Source organism: Doryrhamphus excisus, chromosome 4 (genome assembly GCF_030265055.1).
Source record: "Doryrhamphus excisus isolate RoL2022-K1 chromosome 4, RoL_Dexc_1.0, whole genome shotgun sequence".
Lineage (NCBI taxonomy): Eukaryota > Metazoa > Chordata > Actinopteri > Syngnathiformes > Syngnathidae > Doryrhamphus > Doryrhamphus excisus.
In genome coordinates this window covers 141,887-156,868 of record NC_080469.1, presented here as the reverse complement: position 1 = coordinate 156,868, position 14,982 = coordinate 141,887, and the positions used below count along the sequence as shown (strand labels likewise).

Here is a 14,982-nt window from a genome sequence, read left to right as displayed (position 1 = left end):
AGCGTGCCATGGTTCCATGAGGTCTCGCTTAATTGCAGAATCGGCTCAACTTGTGGGGATGTGACTGACGCTGGGAAGGCTGGGAACGCTGGGAACGCTGGGAAGGTCCTATCCAACCCACATGACGCCATCAGCCTTTATCATCGAGCCCGCCTCACATTTCACTCTCGTCATCCTCACAGGTAAGTACTCTTTCTGTTCGAGCTCGGAGTGTTTAGCGTTTACTGTACTTGGAAGTGATCCAGTAGTACTGTAGTTCAAAGAATAAAGTACTGCACTACTGTCGTTACAAAGCCAACGTGTGAGGTAGTTAATGCTTTCACTTTCAACAAAAGCAATCATTGTTGAGTGGTTAGTTGCAATGATCTTGATCTTATTAAATGTGTCATCAATTCATTGAAATACCACTTCATTTAATGTCAAATATTATTTCATGAATTACTATTTCATAAACTTAATGAATGTATATTAATTGACAAGTGATTTTTGAATGGTGTAGTATTTATTTCATCAATTAATGACACATGTAATAGCACGTTTTTCCAATTGTATTTATTTAAAGAGATATTCATTAATGTCATTCATTTCTCTTTTTATTGAAATCAGTACTTCTGAAATAGTGTTGCAGGACTCCCCGGGATTTGAATTTGTTGTACTCAGCATGTAGTTTGTATGTTTGTTGCATTTCGAGGGTTGCACTTTTGAGTTCAGTCTGTACAGTACAGATAAATAAATAGTTTTATAGAAATTCATCCATCCATCCATTTTCTATACAGCTTATCCTCGTGAGGGTCTCTTATTATTCCAATTTTAAATGCATATAAATGATTGAAGTAAATCAACCTTTAAAATGACCTTTACCTCCATTGAAGACATGATGCTGCAGAAGATCAACATGGACACCACCTTGGTATTTTGCTATTTTGCTAAGTGTGTATTTATCCCTTTCATTCATTTACACACACACAGGTCCCGAGCACACACACCCAGACAAATTCATATTCTGGGAAAATGTAACAAAACTATTGTGTTCCCCCACAGGACCATGCTAACCCGTCTGTTCCGTATGCATGGCCTTCTGGTGGCCTCCCATCCTTGGGAGGTCATTGTCGGCACAGTCACCCTCACAGTCTGCATGATGTCCATGAATATGTTCACTGGAAATGACCAGATCTGTGGATGGAACTATGACTGCCCCAAAACAGATGAGGTGAGAAAATATGATGATGCAATCTGAAAAAAAAAAAAAACACTTCTAATTGATAGATATGATTTGAAATTACAATGACCTGGATGAATGAGAATAGACACAGGTAGAATAGATACTTGATATCTGTAGCAGTAAGCAGTGGTGTTGCTGTACATGACGATGATGGCTAGGTTTGCTTTAGAGATGACAAAGTGTATCACGGATCAGACATTTTGATGAGCCTGGTCATGGCCTGGTATCGTGGAGACAAAGATCTGATCAATTCTGGTATGCGCATTAGATGAGAACATGCAATCTTTGGGTCGTACACCAAAGTTGCACCTTTATCTGGAACCATTTTCAAGCTACAACCTTCCCAAATAGTCAACTAGAAAAAGCGCTGGTGCTTGAAGGGTTATGCCACAAAAAGCACACAACGCTTACTCAAGCTGTGCACACTTGCCTCCCAGACTATTCAGAGTGGCTTTAGTCTGAAAGAAAACCATTTCTCCAGGTGGAGAATTGAACCCAGGTCTTCCAAATGTGTGGACAAAATGCTAACCACTCGTCCACCTTGCAGCCCTACTGAATCCAATAGGTTTTGTCTGCATTTGTTCAGGTATGTAGTTCAGGTGTGTGCTCCTCCCCGTGTGGGATCATTATCATCATTATCGTTTGTCCGTCTGCGTCCTGAGTTGCTTTTTTTCCTGCTGCTGCAATTTTTGCAAAAAATGACCTGCATTTGGTCCTGTTCATCCTGGGGTCGAACCGTAAAGCTCTCAAGCCCGATCGTGATACAGAGTACGTTTTGGTTAGAATCAGACCTTCTGGAATGGAAGAATGACTGTATTTGTAATGAATGTAATGTGTCGTACTTGAATAAAATATGTCTGCTGTATGTAAGGATATCACATCTCGATACTCTGTGAAAATGTTCTTTTAAGTTTAACTTGAAAAACACATTTGTTCTTCTGTTGACAGCAAATCCTCAGCAGTGACATCATCATCCTGACCATCACACGATGCATTGCCATCGTCTACATTTACTTCCAGTTCCAGAACCTGAGACAGTTGGGATCCAAATATATATTAGGTATGAAAACTTGTTGTTGTTATTACACGGGAAGATGATGGCGCTGATGTGGAATCACCGCTTCCCTTGCAGGCATCGCAGGCCTTTTCACCATATTTTCCAGCTTTGTATTTAGCACCGTGGTCATTCACTTCCTGGATAAAGAGTTGACCGGGCTCAAGTAAGTTTGTGTACTGCTATCACACCATTACACGTAAAAAAGCTCAGAGGTTGATTGTTGTGCTACGTCTTCCAGCGAGGCGCTTCCATTCTTTTTACTCCTCATCGACCTCTCGAAAGCATGCACTCTTGCCAAGTTTGCCCTCAGCTCCGGTTCTCAGGTAACAATGATGGTTTAGTGCTGCAGTTTGTCATCCTACTCCTTGTCTGTCTTTATTGACTGTTTACATGCGCCAGATTAGCACAACAGGGAAACACGGAAAATAAAATATAACAATGTGTAATAGTAAAGGTTTTCAGATAGTGTATGTTTTTGCTTTTATTCCATATACGTACATCTCTCCAGAATATACTGTATATTGTTTTCAGGATGAAGTTAGGGAAAACATTGCTCGAGGTATGGCTGTACTGGGACCGACCTTCACCTTGGATGCCCTGGTGGAGTGCTTGGTGATCGGGGTGGGAACCATGTCCGGTAACGTCTGACCTGCTGATTGCAGGTTTTTTTTTTTTCCATGTTCACTTAACGGGTCCCTGACACGACTGATCAACTTTGCTTAAATATGTTACTGTTTGCGGTCAAGTGGTTAGCGCGCAGACCGCACAGCTAGGAGACCCGAGTTCAATCCCATCTTCTGTGTGGAGTTTGCATGTTCTCCCCGTGCATGCGTGGGTTTTCTCCGGGTACTCCGGTTTCCTCCCACATTCCAAAAACATGCTAGGTTAATTAGCCACTCCAAATTGTCCATAGGTATGAATGTGAGTGTGAATGGTTGTTTGTCTATATGTGCCCTGGGATTGGCTGGCCACCAGTCCAGGGTGTACCCCGCCTCTCGGCCAAAGACAGCTGGGATAGGTTCCAGCACCCCCCCACCCCCCCGCCCGACCATCGTGAGGTAGAAAATGAATGAATGTTTGCAATTATGTTCAATTGTTGTCATTGTTAGCTAGTTCTCGCACTTGAGCCTCATTTCCGGGATTGACATCATTGGGGTACTATCACTTGGGTAAACAAACATAGCGGTGAATGAGACAGAGGATATCAAACTTTGTCACTACGGTGGAATAGTGTTTAGAAGATATCATGAGGTGGCCGTCCATCTGTCTTTTGGTCACTGTACTTAGATCATCTTGTTGTGTTATACTTTCCTCTTTTGGTAAATAAAAAAAACAACTTACAGTTTCACTCGGATGCGGTGAACATCCAGCAGCAACACATAATTTTGGCATGACAAATATTTTGATCATTTGGCTCATCTATCAGGACTACAAAAAACTACCATTTACTGTTTTCATTCATTTCATATTTCTGCAACAAATTTCCATTTAAACCTATATGTCAGCATATAAAATGCATTTTCTAGGCTATTCATCAAGACTTTTCTAAAAATGATTTTTTTTCCCACGTTGAAAATGACAACCATTTCAATGTCGTCCTCTAGTGGTGGAAATGAATTGTACATTCCAGTTGTTCCACCTGAGTGTAGTGGTTAGCGTTCTGGACTTTGGAGTGGAAGCCTCGGGTTCCAATCTCCGCTAGTCAGCACCATCCGTATTTGTCAGGAAGGGCATCCGGAATACAGCATCCCAAAAAAAAGCTGAAAGAAACGCTCCAGTTATTCTAACCGGTGACATGCCTCAGGCCTTAAATTGGTTGGCTCTCAATTTAATGGTTGCTGCCTTTCCATCTTCAGGATTGTGTAATTGTTGAATATATTCATGCAATTAATTTTACCGCCTCGTTTCTCAAACTATTCCAACATCAAAATGTTGGGCTCTTTCAGGACATCTAGACATCAGGAATTTTCTAAAACGTCCCACATTTTCAATAAATGAATGTTTCATGTGATATTTCTCTCATAGAAAATGAATGGGCTGTTCGTCGTCTACCAAACTGATAGTTGTTGGTTCAACGCTTGTTAGTGAATACATTTCATGGTTTCAGTTCATCTTCAGTATTTCAGCATTCACATCACGGTGACTACACGTTATTTTGGCGTCATTTCAGTGCCACTAAATGAATAGCAAATATTAAGTGTTTGTAGCTTTTAATTTAGTAGTAATGGTAACTATGAATTACTTTTTCTGTCAGGTTACTACCGTTTACAAGAATTGGTACTCATCCCTAGAGTAACAATAAGATTCATGGTATGAATGTGATTCCTTTTTTAGGTTTCATTTGTCACGATGTGGGCGTGACCCACTTGTGACAGCTCTTTTAGTTCCTGGGTCATGCCCTTATTTTGTATTCACTTCCTGTGTTGCTCCTTTGCTTGTTGGGTCATTGTTGTTTTTATGTTGTGCTGCTGCGTAGCATCTGCATTAAAGACATTTTACCTGCAATGGGGTCCTCATCTCCTGGGGTCCATGCCCCAACATGACATCATTCCTAAATAGAATGTGTCTACCTTACAGGGGTTCGACAGTTGGAAATAATGTGCTGCTTTGGCTGCATGTCTGTTTTGGCCAACTATTTCGTCTTCATGACATTCTTCCCTGCTTGTGTCTCGCTGGTGCTGGAGGTAAGACTTGACATGGTTTGACTTGAGATGCTGGTATTGACGCATGTTGATGTTGATGTTGTGTTTTCCTGGAGCTGTCCCGTGAGAGTCAAGAAGGCCATCCCATTTGGCAGTTGAGCCACTTCTCCAGAGTGCTTGAGGAAGAGGAAGACCATAAACCCAACCCTGTCACCCAAAGAGTCAAGATGATCATGGTAGTAGCTGTCGTACATCCAATGTCATTTTCCTTTGGACTTAAAAATGCGCTGCGTGTCTCCACTGTCTGCAGTCTCTTGGCCTTGTGATGGTTCATGCCCACAGCAGGTGGATCGCTGATCCGCTGTCCTTAAATACAACACTTGGAATCCCAAGTGTTGGCATGGTCAAGCCGCACCTCTCCCCAAGGAGGATAGAGCCAACTATACCGCTGTGGCACTATTACCTCACTCGGTATGGACGTGCACACACTGAAACAACATGTTTGTACATGCACAGTTTATTTTTCCATAAAACACAGCTCATACACAACGAGTCGGTAATCATTTATAAATAGTATAATAGGCCTATTATGCTATCATGGAGATTTTGGTAGTCCTTGAATGCACCATAGTTGTGTGCTGTGACACTTCATTGACTTGAACTTTGATTGACGAGATGGTTCTGGAACTTAATCTCATCTAATCATTGTAACGTACTTTTATTTCAAATGTTGATCCAACATCAGAGCAGTCCAACATCAAGCTAGCAGGAACATATCAATTACTTGCATTTTTTGCCATTTGCCAATGGTCCTGAAAAGTAGCCCCACGAGTTGGGAAAATTGGGTCATGTGGATATAAGACATGATATGCCCATATTCGTCCCTCAGTGAGGAACTTTGCATTGCACAGCAGCAAGAGTACAGAATCAGTTAAGCAGTGCAAAATACACAATATGGAAAAATAAACAACCCAAGTATTAACAAAATCAACAGTTTTACCAAGAGTTATATACAAATACATATGTAGATAATATGAAATATATGACCAGTCTATACGCTATGAGATCTTGCTAGTGAGTTAATGAGGCATTATAGCAATACTTCACATCGAACTTAATATATTGCATTTAGAGCCTTAATATTGCACGTGGATATGTTCATGACATTACTTTTATGTTTACAACTTTTCAATTTAATGTTGATGGGTTCACCTTGCTCATTATTAATATTCCCACACGGGCTATGGCATTTGGCTTTGCACGCAATCTTTGTTCTACCACGCTACCTTGCATTGTTCCACACGAGGTTCCGTTCCGTGTGTCCCACAGGATGCTAACCATGGACATAGAGCAGGTCATCTGCCTGGCCTTGGCCCTGCTGCTGGCAATCAAGTACATCTTCTTTGAGCAAGTGGAGATGGAGTCCACCCTATCGATAAAGAACCCCATCACGATGTCCACATCCTCCCTGATTCCACAAAGAGCCACGGAGACCTGCTGCAGGAAGGAGCGTCCCCTACCGCCCCATGTGCCGTCTCCCAGTCCTCGTCCTGGCACACCCGCTAGCAGAGACCACAGAGGTCGGCCTAGGTTTTTACATGCACACTCACAATCTGATCAAGATCTGATTTCTGGAGTTACGGGTTATTGAAGTGATCATCCAGCATCAGCAGCGTCATCCAATATGAGAAACACCTTTCATTTCTTGGTGCATGTACACCTGATCTCATTTGATGTGTTCTTTTACATCAGCACACGTGTAAACATTGCAGATATATTTTTCCAAAAATTCATTTTCACCTCCATGATGGCGTTCCTTTTCTTTGGCACACTACCGCCTAGGAGACGTAATGAAGTATAAATAGTGAACAAATATTATGTGTATGTTGTTTTTCTTCAGTGGAGCTGAGCAGGCACACTGCATTTTTCCGCTGGGGCAAATTTTAACAAAAATATTTTCAATTGATTTATGACAGCACATTCATAACAAAACATTGGCCATCTGACATCCTGTATGTCAGCATGTCCAAGCAGCCTGGGGGTAATCAGTCCACCGCTGTAATGTGTGATTTCAACATGTCAGATCCAATTACTGTGGAACCTTGGTTAGTGTCATGGATCTGTCCAGAAGGTCACACTCTAACCAAAACAAGTTTTTTTGTTTTTTTTTTCTATACAAAATTTCCATACATCCACCGCTGTAATGTGTGATTTAAACATGTCAGATCCAATTACTGTGGAACCTTGGTTAGTGTCATGAATCTGTCCAGAATGTCTGACTCTAACCAAAAAATATTTTTTCCTCTACAAAAATTCCATACATTTTCAACCTTAACCAAAAAACACACTAACTGGGGCTTATAGTTGAGCAATTGTAAAACACAATTGTCTGACTACACAAAGAAAAATTCATCATTAACTGATGATGATTATTTTCATTGACATATATTATCAACATTGTGAGGATAAGCTGTAGAAAATGAATGAATGAATCATTTCTTCTTATATGACACCAGAATCAATTTATTTGTACTCCCCTTGCCTGATTAGATGAGGTCATCCGCCCCCTTCTTGTCCCTGTCCCTGATGGTGATCCCAAGAGCGTCTTTGTCCTGGAAGAAGAAAGGGAGGAGGTCAAGCCTGACGTCACGGAGACCTACCCACCCTTGAAGCCGAGAAGACTGGAGGAATGTGTGAGCATCCTCAATAACCCTGAGGTACGACGCTAGCATAAATGTATTCTCTCAGGTCCGCTAGGCGGCGATCACGATCTCTTGGCTTCAACTCCAAGGTCACGGTGGCGAATCAGACAAACGGGTTAAGGTCATAAGCCGTGCGTGTAGCGTCTGGGGAGCTTAGTATCTCCATTCTTCACCAGGGGTGTCTAAAGTGTGGCCCAGAGACCATAAGGCATACTGGGAAGCCCAACAGAAAGTTACCCAGCATGCCTTGGGGATTATAAATGAGCATAAAATAGTCTTTCAATACCCCCATAGCACTTCCTCAAGCCAAGTTACAGATCATCCCACCGTCTTTGAACGCATCTTCTGAATGTATTGTACTTCATCGTTATCCTTAAAGGCTTTTATTTAAGCAAAAAAATCCATATTGTTGCCAAATAATGGTCTGTATTCAACCATAATTGGTATATTTTATGAAGCTGTGTAGTTTGAAGTGGTGGGATTGCGGTATCATTTTTATTATGAAATGTCTTTGGCCAATCAGCATCTTTTCTGCAGCAAGGTTCCGGTTTCCTGAGCGATGCGGAGGTGATGCAGCTGGTCAAGTCCAAACACATTCCTGCCTACAAGCTTGAGGCCATGATGGAGAAACCTGAGAGAGGCGTGGCTATACGGAGACAGATGATCTCGGCCAAACTTCCTTCTCCCTCCGCGCTCTCGTCGTTGCCGTTCACGGACTACGATTACTCCAAGGTGTGCTCGCACTCCCGCCAGCAACACCAGAAGTCCATTTTGCTTCGTATTTGACCAAGATGTTCACGGCTCCTCCAGGTTATGGGCACCTGCTGTGAGAATGTCATTGGCTATATGCCTGTGCCAGTGGGCGTGGCCGGGCCTTTGCATCTGGATGGGAAGCAGTTCCAAGTTCCCATGGCGACGACTGAGGGATGTTTAGTGGCGAGCACAAACCGGGGCTGCCGAGCAATCGCGGTACGCGTTGTTCCTCTCGATTGTCAAAAGGGAATCTTATCCAAAGTAATAGGAACCGCTGGACTTCTGAAACCGCATTGCGTGTGACGGGCTTTGTTTTCTGAACGTTGCAGCTCGGAGGAGGAGCCAGCAGTCGCATCCTGGCCGACAGAATGACCAGAGGACCCGTGGTGAGGTTGCCCTCGGCCTGCCAGGCTGCTGAGGTCACCGCCTGGCTGGAGAGCACAGATGGTTTCCAGGCCGTCAAAGAAGCCTTTGACAGCACCAGCAGGTTTGACCTCAGTCACATGCGTTGTCTGCATGTTGCTTCGTCATCATCATCGCCTCATGTTGCCAGGTTTGCTCGGCTCCAGAAGCTGTTGGTGGGTCAGGCTGGAAGGAATCTTTACATTCGTTTCCATTCAAAGACGGGTGATGCCATGGGGATGAATATGATCTCAAAGGTGCGTGAGCGAGTCAAGCCGGCTTCATCGAGCTTGTGGGTGGCATTGACGCCGCAGTCGTGTGCTCCTGCAGGGAACGGAGGAGGCACTAAGCAGACTTCAGCAGCACTTTCCAGACGTGCAGGTTTTGGCTGTGAGCGGAAACTACTGTACAGACAAGAAACCAGCCGCCATTAACTGGATCGAAGGCAGAGGCAAATCTGCAGTCTGTGAGGCCACCATCCCCGCCCGTGTAGTCCAAGAGGTACGGTCTGTCTCTGGAGGTTTCAGTCAATTAGCTCATTAGCACGTCAGACCCCACAAAACGGTAGTACAGCAGTGACGTGCTGTGACCTTGCCAAAACCACACCCGTTTCAATTGGGTTGTTTTGGAAAACACCGTGCTGTGAATAAGTGTGAGCAAGTGTTCCTGATTTCTTATTTTTTGCATGTTTGTCACGCTTAATGTTTCAGATCATGTAAGAAATGTAAATATTAGTCAACGACAACACAACTGAACACAAAATGCAGCTGACTGCAGTGACTGGACCCTCCACTCTTCCATAAGTGGGTCAAACATGACCCATACTACAATCAATGCCTTTTTATGCCAATTTTGCCATTTTGGTTAGGAATAATCACTTGTATGATATTTAGGACCACACAAGAATGATTTCATGTTTGAAACATCTTAATTTTTCACTTTTTGACATCTTTGAAAAAGAAAATGAGCCCGTACAACAATAGAAAATGTGAGGATCCATTGTGTGTTGCATGGGGGATGCGTGCATCTCACACCCAGAAGAACTTTAGGCCATACTTGGCTTGGACAAAAGTCTGGGTCATCAGACATTTCTGACTCGGAGTCCAACCCCGTTACTGCGTCTCCATCATCCAGCATCTGTAGGACCATTTCAGCTGTGTATCTAGCAGCCAAGGCATGGATGAGGAAACAAGAGTAATGGCCAACAATACATTTAGCAATGTTAGCCAGCTAGTGTCAGCTAGTTAGAAAGTAGGCTCATTTGTTGATAATACTACTAATAATAATAAACAGTCATGAAGGACACATACTACACAATATCATGTGAAGATAATACTTGTATTAGCACTTGATGTGTCAAATCATCTTCCTGAGGGGTGACGCTTCTGTGTGGTCTACACCTCATTTCTTCCTGACAGCCAAAGTGATAAGAATCAAAGGTTCCTATTGGATTCCATAGAAAATGCATGCAGCTCATTTTTGACCCACTTATGGGAGGTTGGGGTAGTAACACAAAAACACTAATTTCTTAATGTATAAAAGGTAAGTTAAAAATGTGAATGGCATGATATCAAAAACATGTTTTTTTTAGGAATACCTGGAATATGAAATGATAAAAATCTTTCATTACAAAGATATTTCAAGAAAACCTGACCTGGTCATTTTAGACCCACTTATGCATCCAAGGGTTAAAGGAAACTTATTGACTGAGAAAAGGTCCCAACCTACGTGGTCCTGTTTGGGAAAAGTGACAGCAGTTAAAAGATAAATGAGATGAAATGAGATGTATCCGTCTAGAAACGGTTCTAAAGCCGTTTGAGTGACAGGCATTATTCACGCATGGCAAAAACACGGAACAGTGTTTTGATCTTCCCAGGAGTTCAAAATTCAATCAAAATGACCCCAAGAGCGACTCATCCAAGAGGTCACAAAAGACCCCACAACAGCAAAAGAACGACAGGCCTTACTTGCCTCAGTTAAGGCCAGTGTTCATGACCCCACCCCAAGAAAGACGCTGGGCCAAAATGTTCTGCATGGCATTAAAGTAGCAAAAGAACACCAACAATAAAATATGGTGGTGGTAGTGTGATGGTCTGGGGCTGTTAAGCTGCTTATGCAGCAATTGTGCAAAGATGAGCAAGAGTCATTGCAAGTTATCACAAAGGCTTGATTGCAGTTGTTGCTGTTAAGTGATTCGGTTTAGGGGACTTTTTTCACACAGGGCCATTTAACTTTGGGGGTTTTTCTCCCTTAATGACAAGTTTCATTTGAAAACTGCCTTTTGGGTTCAGTTGTGTTGTCATTGATTGATATTTCAGTTTATTTGATGATCTGAAACATTTAAGGTGACAAACCTGCCAAAAAAGAGATCAGGACAGGGCCAATACTTTTTCTCACCACTGTATATTCTTTTCTCCGATTGGCCGGTGACCATTCCAGGGTGTACCCCGCCTTTCCCCCGAAGTCAGCTGGGATAGGCTCCAGCTTACCCCCGCGATCATAGTGAGGATAAGCGGCATATTTCTTTTCTAGGTTTTGAAGACCACGACAAAGGCTCTCGTGGAGGTGAACATTAACAAGAACCTGGTGGGATCCGCCATGGCTGGCAGCATCGGTGGATTTAACGCACACGCAGCTAACCTGGTCGCAGCCATCTACATTGCCTGCGGGCAGGTAATCTACTCTTCCTCATCTCTCACGCAAACGGCCATCATTGGCATCATTTCCAGCTGGATCTTCAACACCACTACTGGTGCCACCTAGCTCTGGACCACATTTACTGCAACACTCACGAGCACAAGTCTTATGAATGCCTTATTTTCTCTTACGAGTGTAAAGGTGACAATAGGGCTTTTATTTGATATTTAAAGGGCTCTAATGAATTTAGAAGGTTGCAAATAGATTTTCTTGGTGCTAACTATTAAAATATTTGTGGTATGAATTAGAAATTCTGCATAGCAAATCCACTGGCCAATGAACGGCTTGGTTACGTAAATATGTATGTACGCCAGGATCCTGCACAGTCAGTCAGCAGCAGTAACTGCATTACCCTCATGGAGGCGTCGGGCCCTGCGGGAGAAGACCTCTACATCAGCTGCACCATGCCCTCCATCGAGCTTGGCACAGTCGGGGGTGGCACCAACCTTCCCCCTCAGCAAGCTTGTCTTCAGGTATTTTCATCTTCAGATGTTCTCATATAAAATGGGAAATTTGGCTTAGGTACAAGTTTTTTTTATGCAAAACAAGCATAATATTATGTTGGTTTGGACTGCAGGTTACAAACATAAGTAGCGCAGAGTATATAGAAATGGTAATGGTAATGGTAATGGTAATGGTTTAATTTCATTTGAACATGCATCAGATTCCAATTGAGTGCATCCCATAATCAGTTCCCAGTTCCACATGTCCAAAAGGAGTAGGAAGAAGCAAAGCTTATTAAATCCTACCCCTCCATCTGGTACTTTTACAATCACCAACTGTTACATTTGTTCACTTCCTGCTTTCCATAATACAGTTTAAGGTTGTTTTTTTTTTAAATAATGCACCTCGTACCGAAGTACAAAGTGATATGAGCATCCAATGCCATAATGGGTACCATAGTAAGTGTCAATATAGTGATATATATATATACATACATGAAAGCGATAAAGGAAGACATGATTGTTGCCAAAGAGGGTTCAGAATGTCTCCAGTGAGTGAGTGATACATCCTGCTCTTTACATCCAGAAAGTAATCATATTATGCTACAGCCTAAATCCAAAATGGAATACCTACATTTTTACCCTAAAAAATACCCCATAGTGACACATGGAAAATGTTATTTTAGATTTTCTTTGTAAATGTAGTAAAAATTAAAATATTTTTTTAATGTGCGATAATGGAACATTTTGTGTAGAATGATGAATTTCAAATGATTTGAATCCAGTTTGGAATACGTCTGGTAGGAGTACTTTAAAGTGTGTGTGTGTGCGTGTGTGTGTGCGTGCGTACGTGCGTGCGTGCGTGCGCAGATGCTGGGTGTGCAGGGTGCCAGCGAGGAATGTCCAGGAGAGAATGCCCGGCAACTGGCCAAGGTGGTGTGTGGCACGGTGTTGGCTGGAGAACTGTCACTCATGGCTGCCCTCACAGCTGGTCACCTGGTCAAAAGTCATTTGACACATAACAGGTAAATAAAAAAGATAGGCTATATGATATTATGATTGCTAGGCCTGGCACCATAATGGATAAATCCATTTATTGAACAATCATTTAAAACGGGTGGACAATTATGAGAAATTGACATACATGTGTACGGCTACCGTGGCTTGGAGAACCAGAATGGACAGCAGGAAACGCCACCCGCTGTAACCGGGGAAGGTGCAATAATGTCGGATGTGCAATGTGCGTCCACGGAGGTCGCAAGGACCAGAGTGCATAGTCGGGGGCAAGAGGAGTCGCTGCTGTGCAATTATCGACCAGAAATGGTATTATCGTGACAGGCCGATTGATTGATTGCTACGCTATGTTCTGCTATTTCGCAACCAACTGAAAGCAACATGAAAATGTTCAGCTCATTCAGGACACTTTGGCCATCGAGCAGAACTTTCACGATGTTCTGTGACATGTTGACATGGCTGAAGTGGGGGATTGGTCGGCCCCCAACCTGACGATAGCTGACTCCATCCTCAGTCAGTGATTACATTTCAACACCCTGAGGGAGAATATGCCTGAATATTCTCATTCTCTCGCTCAGGGAATTGAACATGGAAAAGGTCTCACCCCCATGTGCCTTCTCAGGTGTTTCATCAACCCCAACTGAACACTAAAAATTGGGTGTCCAAAAGGCTCTTAATGTATTTGATTTCTTACCAGTTTTTAAAGTAATATATGGCTTCATGACAAACGGAGCTTCTAAGATGCATATTTCTAATTCTAACAGATCCAAGGTCAACCTTCCAGACAGTGTGGGAACATGCACCTAAAAGGTCCCCTCAGAGCCGGACATGGTCTCTTCCTGATCAGCTCATCCAGGACGACACACTGATGAAACGGATGGAACGTCTCATGGCAGAATTGAGGGCATTTCCATGGATCAGTGTGTACGGAATCAATAAATAGATGTTTGGATCACATATATTATGTTTCAAAACAGTCAAAGTTGACAGTCTTTTGTTGCATTTGGGATGGCCATAGATGAAGTCATTTGGCAAGTCAGGTGCACATCCTCACTCTGACGTTAAGTCAGCGGTGTTCCAATGTTTTTTTTTCTTTTCATTTTTTTTTTTTACATTGATGTGCCATGTTAGGAGTCAAAAATATGCCACGGGCCAACAAAACACATGCTGCAGCTCTCACAAGGCCCCCAGGCCAGACATTGGACACCACTGCCTTAAGAGTTGTACCAGCGTTCAATGGCGGCATCGATGGCTTTGTAGCCTTCCTGGTGGTGTGCCATCGTATGGTTTGAGGGTTCCACACTCTGGCGTGTCACATCATTGAAAGAAGGAATGTGTAGGACGCTGCAATTATTATGGGATTATTCATACGCTGGCGGAGAAGTGCAAAATGCGTTAACAAAAAGCAACCGCCCAGAAGGGGAACGTACAAAATGTGATCCCGGTTGGTGTTGGTACATGACTTTTCTGGTGTGTCTTTATAGCCCAAAAGTGCAAAAGACCATCCTGAAGGAGATTATACACCTGTTATGTCCTCATTATCCCACAGGGATGCATCAATTATTACTAATAATAATTAGTATAATATTATTAGATATACATTATATTATATATTGTTATATTTATTATTATATATATTTATATTAATATTCCACTACACCTAAACTAGAGACGTCTACTATTTTCTAAGGCACAGGACTTGATGACTGAAGTGGCAATTTTAGTTTGGGGTTTTGTACATTCCCTCTCCAGATGATGTCATTGTCATTTGGGTTGCTTATTGTTTACGTTTTGCACTTTTCAGCCACGCAGCTGACAGCCGTACTGCTGTCTTATGCAAAATATCTTCAAAGATTGTGTTTAAATTTATGGCTCATTTGTCCTGAATCCAAGACAAGCGAGCTTGCATATTTACTAGCATATTTTGCCTATATTTTGTAATAAAATGTACTTTTCAGCAAAGCATGTGGTCTTCGTTTATGTCTTGCTTCAGAAAAGGCCGCTTCCGTAGCTGGCCAAATTTCCGGTACTAACATTCCAGTACACTAGG

At 42.6% G+C, this 14,982-nt stretch overlaps 2 protein-coding genes across 3 annotated transcripts in view; both read left to right on the top strand.

Annotated features, from left to right (window-relative positions):
* im:7150988 (Golgi-associated plant pathogenesis-related protein 1) overlaps positions 1–133 on the top strand; it is a 62,316-nt gene extending 62,183 nt beyond the window's left edge. For both annotated transcript variants that reach the window (XM_058069898.1, XM_058069899.1), the window contains one exon: positions 39–133. The gene's annotated coding sequence lies outside the window, so the exon portion shown is untranslated. The remainder of the gene's footprint in view (positions 1–38) is intronic.
* Positions 11–14,879, top strand: LOC131127725 (3-hydroxy-3-methylglutaryl-coenzyme A reductase-like). The gene is made up of 20 exons (XM_058069897.1): positions 11–182; positions 1,042–1,210; positions 2,171–2,282; positions 2,355–2,442; positions 2,518–2,602; positions 2,811–2,916; positions 4,857–4,963; positions 5,038–5,157; positions 5,232–5,392; positions 6,251–6,501; positions 7,472–7,638; positions 8,161–8,355; positions 8,434–8,592; positions 8,706–8,863; positions 8,930–9,035; positions 9,109–9,279; positions 11,311–11,451; positions 11,790–11,948; positions 12,789–12,943; positions 13,697–14,879. Exons 2-20 carry the CDS (start codon positions 1,046–1,048, stop codon positions 13,737–13,739), a joined length of 2,649 nt encoding a protein of 882 aa, XP_057925880.1. The 5' UTR covers positions 11–182; positions 1,042–1,045; the 3' UTR covers positions 13,740–14,879.
* Positions 14,880–14,982: the final 103 nt, after the last annotated feature.